This window comes from Rhinopithecus bieti, unplaced genomic scaffold (assembly GCF_001698545.2).
Source record: "Rhinopithecus bieti isolate Rb0 unplaced genomic scaffold, ASM169854v2 scaffold_13704, whole genome shotgun sequence".
NCBI classification, from domain to species: Eukaryota; Metazoa; Chordata; class Mammalia; order Primates; family Cercopithecidae; genus Rhinopithecus; species Rhinopithecus bieti.
In genome coordinates this window covers 1,070,599-1,084,955 of record NW_016808231.1, presented here as the reverse complement: position 1 = coordinate 1,084,955, position 14,357 = coordinate 1,070,599, and the positions used below count along the sequence as shown (strand labels likewise).

Here is a 14,357-nt window from a genome sequence, read left to right as displayed (position 1 = left end):
ACAGTCATGAGCCACCACTCCCAGCCCTATTGGTGTTTCTTTTTTTAAAGCTGTCCCTGGATTTATTTGACATGGCCTCTCTTAGGAGAGATGAAGCTGCATTTGCATGTTAGTCCATTCATTAATCCATTCATTTGCTCTTCATCGTTCAGCCCATATCCCGAACACCATTTTATCTGTAAGCTTCTTGGCCCTCCTCCTGTTTCACGTAGGAGGACCCATTGTGCCTTTCCATTCTCATCCTCTTGCACTCTCCTCCAGGAACACTCTCCTCCATTCACCCTGAGCTTCCAGTCTTTTCCTTTAAAAACTGTGCTCCTTGATGTCTCTGTGACTTTGTGCATGCTGTTCCTGGTGCTCGGAATGCTTTCTCCCGCTGTCTTGATGTAATGGTGCTTACCTTTTAAGTCCCTGCCTAAATGTTACCCACTTTGAGAAGCCTCATTTTAATTCTCCAAGTAGAGTTGGCTGTTAGTGCTTTCCTGTAGTTGACTTTTTTGTTTTCCCTTTATTCTAAACTTACCACCATTTCTTGGCTTTTATGTTTCCCCCAAATAGACTGTTCATGTCCTTGATGGCAGGGTCATGTCTTATTCCAGAAGTTAGCTCAGTGCCTGGCATTTGACTGATGCTTAATACATTTATACTGAATAAATATTTACTTATTGACTGAATAAAGGATCCAGATACTGTCTTTTGAAGAAGAGTTGGGGGAACGTCAGTAGTTAGAACTTGAAAGAAAACTAGCCTAGAATTTTGGCTATAGATTTATACCTATCTAGAGACAGCGTTCTGCAATGGTATTAGCTTCAGCTCCCTTTTAGTTTTCGCTTTTGAAACCACTCGTTGCTGATACTTTGCAAATAAAATATCGTTGCTGATATTTTACAAATAAAACAAAAACAAAAATCTGATCAGTATAACAACTCTAATTCCCAGTAGTTTGTAAGTGATTCCTTCTGGCCTGTGACATCATGGGACTCTTCAGCCAGGGCCTCCCCCCCACATATGAGAACAGTTGTTCTTTGCAGATGGGGAAAGGAATGGGTTCCAGATATGAGGTCACCGTGTGAAATATACAACACTGTAAATAAGATTTTCATAGGCAAAGAAACAGAGTCCATCTGCTGCTTGATATAAACTTTATGTGTGCAGGCCTTGCTGGGTAAGGTAAAAGGCCAGACAAGAAAGGATGTTTTAATGCTGATGGAGAAAATTAAGTGTATTAGAGATACTTGGAAACTTTTGTTAACTTTTGTATTCAAATTCATCTCTTTTGACCTTTTTTTTCCTCCCCATCCAGAGAAGAAACTTTTATCGAGAGATAGTAGGGGGATTTAAAAAAATAGGAGTAGAGTATTTTTATTTTGTTTTCAATACTTTAACCAATACTTTGACATTTCATTCGTATTTTTTCCTATGTGAGAAGAGGAGACCACAGTCTCCTCTTTCCAGTGTTTGAAGCGACCACATGATCATGTACGTGTAGTTTTGAAGTTTAAAAAAAATAAATTCTCACATCAAAAAATGTATTTCATTTCTCTCTTCATAGGTGGAGTACTGAGAGGTCATTATAGGAGATGTTGGGAGAGATTAGGGGATAGACAAGGCTGGAAGGGGCTCCAGTTTAGGGTGATGATCAAGGTGACATGGGTATGAAGATGGTAGAATTGGCTGTTTCAGATCCCAAAAGATGCTTTGGCTAAAGGAAGTTCAGGCTAAGCCCCTAGAGCTGCCTTAGTTATGATGTCGGAGTTCCTTTTAGAATAGAATATTGGTGTGAAGTTGTTATTGGCTCTCTAAAAAAATCCTAGTCCAGGAAGATAGAGGACAGGATGAACTAGTTTCTAGGACAAACAAACAAACATTTGTTTGTTTGTTAGTTTGGTTGTTAGTTTCTTGTTTTTTGTTTTGTTTTGTTTTTTTTTTTTTTTTTGAGACGGAGTCTCGCTCTGTCACCCAGGCTGGAGTGCTGTGGCCGGATCTCAGCTCACTGCAAGCTCCGCCTCCCGGGTTCTCGCCATTCTCCTGTCTCAGCCTCCCGAGTAGCTGGGACTACAGGCGCTGCCACGTCGCCCGGCTAGTTTTTTGTAGTTTTAGTAGAGACGGGGTTTCACCGTGTTAGCCAGGATGGTCTCGATCTCCTGACCTCGTGATCCGCCCGTCTCGGCCTCCCAAAGTGCTGGGATTACAGGCTTGAGCCACCGCGCCCGGCCGGTTGTTAGTTTCTTAAGAAACAAACAACCATTTGTTAAGAGTGAAATCAGGCAGGGTGTGGTGGCTCACACCTGTAATCCCAGCACTTTGGAAGGCTGAGGTGGGAAGATTGCTTGAGGCCAAAAGTTTAAGACCAGCCTGGGCAACATAGTGACCCTTCATCTGTACAAAGTAAAAATCAGCCAGGCATGGTGATGTGCACCTGTATTCCTAGCTACTGGGGAGGCTGAGGCAGGAGGATCACTTGAGCCCTGGAGTTGGAGGCTGTGGTAAGTCATGATCATGCCATTGTGCTCCAGCCGGGGCAACAGAGTGAGACCCTCTCTCTCTCTCTCTCTCTCTCTCTCTCTCTCTCTCTCCCTCTCTCTTTTTTTAAAAGAGTAAAGTCAGCTGGAGAATACTTGGGGATGAATTAAAGATGAGGGGAATAGATGTGATGTTATAGCGGAATGCCCAGTCACTTAGAAGGGAGAGATGATATTCATAACATTAATACTGGGGATGATGAAAGAACTTCAGCTCTGCAGGCATTAATTATTTAGTGCAACAAATGTTTCTTGACTTCTTACTCAGTGCCAAGCATATACCAGTGAGCAAGTTAGGCAAGTCACTGGGGAGGTAAGGAAAAACAACTAAAGAAAAAGAGAAGAAATTATAGACTGATCATTGCTAATAAGGAAATGGGAAAGGTGAGAGAGAATAATTATAGAGAGAACCTCTTTAGTAGAGTTGTTAGGGAAAGCCTCTGTGAAATGATCTGTGGGTTGTTTGAGATGAGAATGAAACAGCCAATTGAAGAATTAGGAGAAGAACGTAGGTGGAGAGCTCAGCTAGTAGAACAGCAGCAAGCAGAGGAAGGCTTGGTGGTTCTGAGAAATGAGAAGGAAGCCTGTTGGAACATTGTGAGCAAAGGGAGTTATATGATGGGACAAGTGGAGAGTTAGGCATCAGCCAAGTCATGTAGGGTCTCTAGGCTGTGCTGGAGAATTGGATTTTGTTTAAAGAGCAGCAGGAAGTCACTGAAGGCTGTTAAGCAGGAGAAGAAAATAATCTCTTTATGCTTTGAACATATCTCTCTGGGAATTGTGAGATGAATAGACTAGAGTGGAAGCTGAGAGGCCACTCAGGACGCTATCAAAGTAAACCAGGTCAGAAAACATGGAGATGGGAACAAGAAGGTGGCAGTGAAGATGGAGAGGAGTGGATGGATGGATGTGGGGCTAGAACTGATATGACATGCTGGTGGGTGAGATATGGAAGGTGAGGCAGAGGGAGGCATCCCTGATGCTTGCTGAGTTTTCGAATTGAGCAGCTGGCTGGATGGTGTTGCCGTTAACCAAGACGGAGAAAAGCAAGGGTTGGAATGAGTTTTTGGGTAAGAGGGACAGCTGGCATATATGAGTGAAGAGGCCCTGGTGGTGAGTGTGGCAAACAGAGAGAGAGGCTGTTCACAGTAGTGGAGAGCATGGACTCTGGAGCCAGACTGTCTGACCTTGAATGTGATGTGAAAGCGGGCAATTTTTTTAACCTCTCAGTGCCTCAGTTTCCTCCTCTGTAAAAACAAGGATAATAGTATCTACCTCATAGGGTTGTTGTGAGGGTTAAATTAGCTGATGGATATAAAGCTCTTCAAAGAGTGTGTGGCACGTCATATACCTGCATTAGTGGCATTTGAGTTTTGTTTTTATTACTATAAGAGGAGTGTCTGTTATTCAGGTTAGGTGGTTGCTGTCATTTGGAGAAAACCCTGTCCAAAGCTGTTAGATCTTACGATTTTTCAAGAATATCTGGAACTATGTATTTTATATGTGTGAAATTCCTCAGTTTTAAGGACTCTCAAACAAGCCAGATACAGTATGTTTGTGATTGCCAGTTAGACTGATTTAGCCCAGTTGTGTGGTGTTTTTCTGTGGTACTGTTCAGCTCCTTGGGTACAGGAAGGGAGAAAGCAGATAGCTGGGGTTAGTTGAGAGTAGAGAATCAAGGGTAAAATCTTCAAGGTCTTTTGCTGGTTGAGTATCAGAGTAAGAAGTTTGTTTAGGATTTGCAAGGTTAAGTGATAATGACAGGCCATGGCAATTAGGTTGCTAGAGAAGGGAGTAAACAGTGGGAGGACAATGAATGGTGACACATGTGGTCACAGCTTTGGGTTGGAGATCTTAGTGAAAATGAAGAGTTGTTGAAATGGGGTTTTTACCATAAGTAGACAGAAGACTGCCATTGGAAAGTGCGATATTTGAATTTTTTTTTTTTTGAAGTGGTGTCATTAGTAGTGCTTACAGGATCCAGGCTGCGAACATGGGAGAGAGTAGATGGGGTAGGAGAGCAAATGGTAGTTAGAGTGACAGGCTGGGGTTGCTTGGTCTTCAACATGGTTGTGAAGTCCCAGAAATATATATGGGAATAAGGATAGAGAGGAAGGCAGTGAGCTGCTAGTGAAAATGTTAGTGAATTGGAGCTTTGACCCACCTGTAAGTTTGAGAATGACAACACCAAGGAGGTGCTAATGATATGAACTTCAAAGGATCTGGGATTTTTAAAAGAGATTGGAGGAAAAAATACTTTTAAAGCCATGATGGGGAAGCAAAGAGCCCTTCCTCACCTGGTCTCTGAGATACATGGGTTATGAGAGATAAAATAGACACCCTTTGAGAGCACTCAGGGAAGCAATAACATCAGGGAACAGCCAGGTTTCGATTAAGGGGAAGAATCAGGAGCATCCAGAGAAGAGATGGAGGCTATGGGATTCTCACTGATCAAGTTCCAGGCCTAGGGAAGTGCTTTAGGAAGAAGATGGGACATGGGCAATTGGGTCAGATTAGGGGATGGCTATAGAAATGAAAGCCGGCTGGGCACGGTGGCTGTAATCCCAGCACTTTGGGAGGCCAAGGTGGGCGGATCATGAGGTCAGGAGATCGAGACCATCCTGACTAACATGGTGAAACCCCGTCTCTACTAAAATACAAAAAATTAGCCGGGCATGGTGGCGGGCGCCTGTAGTCCCAGCTACTCGGGAGGCTGAGGCAGGAGAATGGTGTGAACCCGGGAGGCGGAGCTTGCAGTGAGCTGAGATCCAGCTACTGCACTCCAGCCTGGGAGACAGCAAGACTCCGTCTCAAAAAAAAAGAAATGAAAGCCTTGGACTTTTGTAGGTGAGTAAGACAAGACATCTGTGGGAAGTATCCTTTAGTTAAAAGACCATTTGTTTTTGACAGATTTTACTGTCAGCTGCTTCTCTCAGGCTATAGGAACAACTCTGGTCTGCTGCAGAGCTCTGGGGAGTTTCTGCTTTCTTAGTGTGATCTGCATTCTCTCAAGGGCTGTGTTTCTGAGGTCCAGTTCTTCAGAGTTATGCTTCAGTCAAATTTATAAATGCTATTGTGGAACAAGGTTTCTCTTCTTCCTTGTGTTCTTTTGTATATATTGGGAAGTTTGGGATAGAGAATCAAGGGTAAAATCTTCAAGGTCTTTTTAATACCTTTTCTTTTAAATAGAGCCTGGATGCAACCTTGAGCATCCTGTGTCTTTTCCCTGGGCCCAGCCTAAGCTGTCTGAGTGCCCTGCAATTAAAGACATTTTCAAAGCTAGAGGCAATTCTCATCTCCGCGCTTCTTCATTTGCTAACCATTCACTGAGCCACAAGGGATGATAGAAGAATAGGAATTGAAAAAAAACTTAGGCCAGAGAAAAGCATCTGGAATCAGAAAATGAAATTGTTAAACATTTAATTTCAATGAACTGACTTTCGTTTGTTTGGAGTCTCTTCCCCTCACGAGACTGTCAGCTCTGTGACGGTAGAGACTGTCTGTTGTTAGTCTCCCTTTTACCCCATCACTTGACATGGTGCCTGCCATGCTATTCGTTAGGAAATATTTGTTGAGTGAGTGGATGAATATTTAGGATAAATGTAAGTTTTTTCCCTCCTTCCCTCAACAAGAAACAGCTGTCTAGAAGTGGATTTACTGTGACACTCTTAACAAGGGACTGGCCTTGGGGAGCTTTGCCAACCTTATCTCCTGGTTCCTCCCTCTTCTGTGCTAGGCAGAGTTATTGCACAATGGAGAAGAGTTAGTGAGTGCCCTCTTAACCACTTTTGCTAACACAGTGTCCTCTACTATACTTCTCATCTGATTTATTTGCAAATTTTGCTCTTCTGTAAAGGACTAGGTCAGACACCATCTCTGAAGCCTCTTCTGGTACCCTCGCTATGAAAGTAAGCTGTACCTCTGGTTTATGTTTTCATTTAAAGTAGGGACTGAGCTTAATCATTATCTTCCCCATCAGTGTGTCTCAGGGTCTTGAATATAGTCAGTACTCAATAATTAATTGTTGAATTAAGGACTGAATGATCATTTGTAGTAGTCTATTTGAATGTTCATGATATTGTAAACTGTGGCATGGACATTTGTAATTTAAACATGGTATACAGCACAGAAGGAAATTATTTTCTGCTTTATTTTATGCCCTTGCCTGTTTTGTTAATTATGTATCTTTGAGTCTTTAAACGTTTTAGGGGGAAATGTTATTTAAAACACTTTCTCGAGATATCCTTTGAGTTTGGCTGTTAGAAAAATAACTGCTTCCATCCATGTGTTCCAGTGACCTGAGACTACAGCTGGAACCTGGGGAGCGTTACAGCTTCCTGCAAGAGCCTGAAATACTGAACTGCTATTGAAGAGGCCCCCACCTGCACCCCTGTGTGTAAATAGAAGCAGACCCTGATTTGGTGCTGAAATAACATGAAGTTGAAGGCAGACTGGGTGGCCTGGCTGTTGGAGCCAGGATTCCAGTTTGCATTAAGAGCTGGTTATGACCATTTTGAATTATTGACTCATTCAGCTCTGCAGAGGGGTCAGAGTAAAAAATAATGCATCCAGTTTCTTAAGGCTCAGTATCAAGGTTGGAAATCAACCTGTATCACTTTGAAAATTGTCACAGAAACAAGCAATTGTGGAAAGGTCTTGGAACTGGGAGAAAAAAAAAAAAGGCCTTTATATAGTGAGGCACAATCCCCAGGTAATCTGATTTGTAAAGTCAAGGTTTAAATTTGAAGACTAGCATATAGGGGCACCTAAAAGTCTAATAGTTGCCACTTTCCCACTCTATGCCAGGCTCTCTTATTCCTTACCTTTGCTTGTTCACACCAAGGTGCCAGTCTAAGCTTTCTGTTTTTGATGGAACCCTCTATTTCAGATATCAACATAAATTGTGTTTCCTGCATTTAATGAACAGTTCTTATACATCTAACTTGTTTTCTCAATTGAACTGTTTAATTTTAAAACTTTTATTGGAGAATAACATACATATGGAAAATCATAAATATATAGCTAGATTTTCACAAGCTTTATTTTTTGTTTTAAAGGGTGTATTGAGAATTAATCCAAAGAAGTTTCATGAAGCCTTCATTCCTTCCCCGGTAAGTTCAATAAATTTATAATAAACTTAATGTCACATTTAATTTTTTAGATGTGCTCTGAAACTGAAATCATGTATTCTAACTAAAAAGCAGAGTAGTGAAGCAGAATTGAGGATGGGCAAAGATTTGTTTCAAATTTAAATAAACAACATTTTCTTTTGGTTAACAACCCCTTCTGCCAGTCTTAAAATCGCATGCCAAATGAAAGGGATGGCATTTGTTACAAGGCTGCAAAGAGCAGCTGGACCCAGGCAGACTACCCACCAGTTCGTGTAATTGAACGCCCTTGGTTTATGGCTTAAAAGGATTTATGATTTTTTCCACTGATTTAAGTTAATCTTTCCTAAACAAATATGCTATCTACTTTGGATCTATTGCATGAGCTAATCTGAACATTTGTCCAAAAATAATGTGTAATGCTTTTTTTTGCGGGGGGTCAGAGTTTCTCACTTCACTTTCGTGCAGGTGATAGAGCTTCATACAAGGCTCTTTACCGTTGGGTCCTTCAGATCCTTTCTTACATTTATGACTCATTTTAAGAGGCTCTTTCCACTTAAATGAAGTTCACACTAACATATAGTTAGCAGCAGTTCTATAGAGAAGGTTTGATTGAGCAAAGCTAGGAGAGCAATATTCTTAAATTCCTGACCTAACTTTTCCAGGATACCATAAATAGAATAGCTATAGAATCGTAGATTTTTCACAGTGAAAGAGACCAAACTTATGCTTATAGATGACAAAATGGAATACATATATTTTAATTAACATATTATTTTAAATGACAGTAAGTTTAGTGAGAATATAGTTTCAGTCATGTACTTTATAAATGTTGTTATTACAGATTGAGCACCCCTTATTTGAAACACTTGGGACCAGAAGTATTTTGGATTTAGAATTTTTTTTTTTAATTTTGGAATATTTACATTACATACTTACACTGAAATCCAAAATGCTCCAGTGAGCATTTTCTTTGAGTGTCAGGTCAGTGCCCAAAAGTTTTATATTTTGGAACATTTCAGATTTTATATGCTCAAGTGATATTATTGTTATTGTTACAATAACCTTATCACCTACTGTCAAGCTCAGTTTAGTCCTTTTCCCCTGCCTTTGAAATCCAGGGACTCACATTGGATCCAAGTTCAAGTCTTACCCATTGAATCAGATAAAAGGTATCACTGGCATTCACATTACTCTTTCTCAGTCATATTCTGTTCCCATGAGAGAAGATGGCATATGTCCTGACCCTGGAACTTGAGTTGTAAAATTGGGTTGTAGAATTGAGGGTCAGCTTTGAGGTGGTAACTTGGCTGCAAGAGCAGTTCTCGCATATACTGGAAGTGCAGTTTACATATGTATTAGTTTCCAGAGTTTGCTCATAAGGTTAAATTTACATCCAGGAATCATAAAAACTACCCATGAAAATCTCTTAGGAAGGTGCTATGTTGGAGGCGGATAAACCATCTCTCAGTATGCCCTGCATAACTAATGTTTTTTTCCCATAAAGAAAGCGTAACTGTTTCTTCAAGAATATACCAGTTGAAGGAACTTGATTGTATTAGGAGCCCTCATGTATGAAAGACACAGATTTTTAAGCATGAAAATATCACTCGATGTAGTTAGTTCATCTTAAGAGGCAGCTGGGAACGGGGTAGACTCAGACCTCTTGTCTCTTGTGCATACTTAAGTTTGCTCTTATTGATGGCAATGATAAGGGGAACTACAGCATTCTGAAAATTTTGCTGCTCCCTCTCTTGCCTAAATACACGGTATAGGATTTCCCTAAGTTAAATCCCTATTGGGCTGGCTCCTAGCAAGTGTGGGACCTAGGACAGAAGTAGAAAAGAAGGCACACATACCTTAAATCAAATATTGATGAGTTAGACCTCACATCCACCATTAAGTAAAATATATTATTCTATATATTCCTTGCCAAATACACCTTCATATACCTGAGTTCAAATGTAGAATTCTCAGATTTCTTGCAGCTCCATGCTGAAGCATGGCTCCACCTCTAGCTTGCCCCTATTCCCTTCTCAGTGCTAGCTGCCTGTCCCCTTGTGACTCCCTTGCATTCAGTGAGGGCCTTTTCATGCACAAACGTGGGCATCCTGTCCCACATATCTAAGCTATGTCCATACCATTAGAAATACCTGTCCTTTAGCCAGCTGCCATGTTGAGGGGGTGCCTCTGGTGATGGGGGAGTGCCTGTATATGTCCTGGAGGTAGGCTTGGGGCTGCTTATTTTAGGGAAGCACATCCATTTGGCCCTGTGAACTCCTTGTCTGATGGGGAGGGGTGTGGCTGGAGCAGGGCCAGAGCAGAGTTGCTATGGTTCCTGCAAGCTAAATTCATGTAATTTACATCTGCAAGTGATGTATCTCCATGGTTTAACCTGGCTTGTTAAAGAAAGCTAAGAAGCAAAAGCAAAAGGTGCTGATGTTTTAAAAGCTCATAGTTGCTTTCCTACTTAAAATGGTATTCTTGCTATGTCATATTTAGAAATTTTTAGACAGTTGAGATATTAGGATTGGCTTATTTCTATGCTTCTTTTATTCGGCTCCTGCTTGACTAGTAATAGTGTCTCAGAGAGAGAAAAACAATTCACCTCTAGGTAATTAAGAATAGATCATAAGAGCTGCCAATCAAGGCCCATTGCAAGTGATTGTAGACACTCTGGTTTTGGGCACGGGAACAGTCCTATAGTCTTGCTTTGTGGGTTTCAGTTTTCAAAAGCATTATAGAAAGCAATTGAAGAGGGCAATAATAGAGGCAACAGATTACTCATATATAAAGCCTGTAGCCAACTGTGGTCTAGATTTCTGAGTATACATAGCTCATATCCATGTCAAATGTGAATTTGTATTAACTGGAAACTTGACTTAGGTTCATTAAAACTTCTACTGATAGAAAGTTGATTTTCATTTTATGACAAATATAAAATATATGGGATGAAAAATGCCCACAGATAGACTGGGAAGTAGAATGTCAGAACCAGGGCCTAACTGTTACTGGCTTAAGCTAGGAGCATAAAGGCAGGAATGAATATGACAGAAGATGAGGCTTTTGCTCTGACAGTAGGACATACAGTGGCTTCCTCATTTGTAAAATGAGGGAATGGACTAAATGTCGAATGTTCCTCACATTCTAAAGTTTTTAGAGAGACAAAATAGAGATTTGATTATTTAGGTTTGCTCTTACTGACTCTAAAAGTGGTTGTGAATTTACACAATATCATTTGCTATACTAAAATATCTCCCTGGGTCAACAGTGAATTAATCATCAGGTGTAAAATAATACTTTGTTCTGGGGGAACTTGACTTAGGTTCATTATAATTTCTACTGACAGAAAGTTGATTTTCATTTCATGACACATCTAAACTATATGAGATGAGTAACTTACGTGTACTTGCTAGTTTTGTGAGGTTCTCAATAAAAATGAAATACAGAATGTGAGTAAAGTCATGTGACTTTCAAGCAAACCAAGATAAAATGATATTATTGACATGCCTTTTATCCTATTTGGGGATAGGATAAAGAGGAGAAAATTGATCAGATGGAAAACCTGTCATTTTTAAAAAGCACAGTTTCTATTCTGAATTATGTAAATCTAAGAAGCTCTCTAACTTTTTAATGCATCTTGTCATAGGAGGCACCCTTTGTACAGCGATGGAATTTATTTTTGGTCCAAAGGGAACTGTTTCATCAATGAAGGATGCTGTGACCATTGTGGCATACTTGTGTTGTCTTCCTTCCTACAGTCCCCTAAGTCTTTAGTCTGACTACCCATGCCCTCCTCCCAGTTCCTTTATTTTTCCTCCAGGGATGTTCAGTATCTATTTTTCTTTCTTTTTTTTTTCTATTACCTATTATTCTTTCTGATGGGTAGAACAAGACTTCTGGCGTTCAAACAAAGAGCTGAAATATTTGGCCTTAAAAAGTGGTTAAAAGAGATGACTCGAACTTTTAATATTGAGCAGCTCCCAAGTTGAGTATCTTTAAAGTAAGAGATTCAGCGACAGTCGATCAGTCTTCTGAATGAATCAAGGAAGAGCTGAGTAGTGATGCATTAGCTATAGATTTTTGTGTTGTCTGAGGTTCAACTCAGCCCTGCTTTCCTTAGTTTCCTGGGATTGTAAGGTGATGGTACTATCATCCCATCAATCTGAAATCTCTGTGCTGCCAAAGGGTGGTTGTAGCTGCTTATAGTAGAGGCATTTCATTGCATATGTTTGACACATGAGTATGGGTTAGGGTGACCTCCAAACAGCCCACTTTTCATTCCAAGGAGGTCTGAGAGATCCTATTGCTTTTTGAATTGCAAAAGGCAGCAATAGATGGTGATGTGCCATATTTCAGTTGTTCACTCTGTTTACTGGCTGTCTCTTCCAGATCTCTCTGAGAAGCTTGTCAAGAGGTCAACTACAGTCATGTTTTGTGGCTAACACAGTAGCTTTTCCTCGGGGACTAGGGTGGGGTCAGTTTTGGCAGAGTGTGCAGGCCACAGCTGTCAGCCCCTAGCGAAACTGGAAATTGAGCAGAAAAACTGTTCTAGAAGATCTCTAATGGTTTGTAAGTGGACACTGTAAAAAATGCTGAGTGACTAAAATCTGCCCCCCCCCCCCCACCTTTTTGATTTGGTGATTTTGGGATATTAATTTTAACTTTAACTAAAGTTTCATAGTAATCACCTTCAGTCCATTGAGTGTTGTGTTAAATCTTATCTATGTCAGGTGTCCCTATTAGAAAAATTTGAGTGATGGTTTTCCAGACCCTTTTGCTGTCATCTCCTGTAAGAAAAAGTATTTTACTTCTTTCTTATTCTCTGAAAAAGAGCACATCATATAAACTTGTAGAGAATAGAAGGATAAGAGTACATGTTTGTTGGTGAAACATTTTGAAAATATTTCCTTTTCTCAGGAACCCTGACTGCTGCAGAAGGCTTGCATTTCCTTAGCTATTTTGTTTATTTAAAATTACAAAGTAATTTGGATTGCTAAGAAGACTCTGGCACCTATTTAAGCCAAGAAGTTGACACTTGGGGAGTTCACTGGGGAGCCACATTATTTAAAGTGGTTTGTTTCTGAGTGAGTGAGTGAGGATGAAAGTGTCTGTACCTTGTGTTCATTGTCTGGAGTTCACAGTGGTCCTAAGTCAGCAAAGTCGGTAGAGTGTGAAGATCATGTGATGAATCTCATATTACATCTCTTTCTTTCTCTTCTTTGCCCTCTGCTTAGGTCTCCATAAAAACAACCACAACTTATTCTCTCTGCCACTTTCTTGGGGGGCATTATGAATTTGCTGGTTTCCTCCTAGAGAGCCCAAATCTTAGAACCATTGCTGCTCCTGCCCTCAGTTTGTTTTCTTGCGGGAGATTATATGTTGTTCCTCTTCTGTTCTCTTGCATACCTTCTATTTTATACTTCCTTGGTATGTTAAAATTCATTTAGGATTAAAAGGTATCAACATGCTTTATTTAATACAAAAAAGGATAACCTAAGAATAACTTGCTGTTTTCTATTTCAGTTTTGAAAGAATGCAATCTGTTTTTTGCTTTATGTATTTTTAAGCTCACTATTGTTTTATTTCTTTTTCCAACCTAGGATGGTGATCGAGACATTTTTATTGATGGGGTTGTTGCTCGTAATAGAGCCTTAAATGGGGATCTGGTGGTCGTGAAACTACTTCCCGAGGAGCAGTGGAAGGTGAGTTAAATTTTCCCTTTCTAATTATAGATTTCTTAGGACCTTTCACATTCCGTGGTGCACCCACAAGGCATCATAAACTGGAGGAGTCACAGACCCCTCAGGCGCTGTGGTAAGATTGGGTGTAATCTACCACAATGCTACTGAATGCTTGGAACTTAGAAGCATCTGCTGGGCAGATTGTGAATCATCTGAGTTGTTCTCCCTGCTCCCTCTCTAGTGATCCATCCTCCCTGTCACATGCCTTGCACTGGTTTTTGGTATTCTTTTGAATACATACTGAGGGCCCATTCAAACTTGGTATGTATTATTTTCCTACATCCTATGCAGGGAGAACTAGAAAGACAAAGCCATGGAGACAGTGGCAGTCCCCACGCATTTCTGCTGCCTCCAGTGGAAAACCCAGGCAATACATATGGAGTTCTGTTGGCCCAGTTTGGTGATTGGGGTGCCTTGGCAGATAAAATAGTTTGTCTGTGTTTTATGAATCAGGGATTTAGTGGCAGAAGAAAATGTTTTTAATATGAGAATATTTTGGGTTTCAGTCTCCATCTGTGTCTATTAATTGGAAAGGAAGATATGGTTTTAGTTTTGATGGCTGTTTTAAATAAAAGTAAGGATCAGACATTGGAATGATTTGTGGTGACAACATCTTTGAATTGTCATGTAGGATTGGAGACTTGTATATCTAAGTCTGAATTTGTCTTCATATCATTTGTTTTATTTGGCTACATTCATTGGTACTCAAGAATTTGGTGTTCTTCAGTAAGATGTGTTATAGAGTAGTGATTAAAAGTATGGGCTTTTAGGCTAGGCTACTTAGATTTGAATCTCATCTCTGCCATTCATCTCTATAACTTTGAGCGAATTGTACAACCTTTCTGCTTCAAAGGTCTCATCTGTAAAATGGGAATAATCATGGTACATACTCCATTGGTTTGTCATAAGAATTAAATGAGAATAAATGTAAAAATTTTAGAATAGTGCCTAAAAATCTTAGAATGGCAGGAACTCAAGAAATG

At 40.3% G+C, this 14,357-nt stretch overlaps 1 protein-coding gene across 1 annotated transcript in view; it reads left to right on the top strand.

The window, feature by feature from the left end:
• The window catches only part of DIS3L2 (DIS3 like 3'-5' exoribonuclease 2), a 390,397-nt gene that overhangs the window by 68,263 nt on the left and 307,777 nt on the right, over positions 1–14,357 (top strand). Inside the window, exons 4-5 of the mRNA XM_017886189.1 lie at positions 7,580–7,633; positions 13,234–13,335. Coding sequence (XP_017741678.1) covers positions 7,580–7,633; positions 13,234–13,335 — 156 coding nt within the window. The remainder of the gene's footprint in view (positions 1–7,579; positions 7,634–13,233; positions 13,336–14,357) is intronic.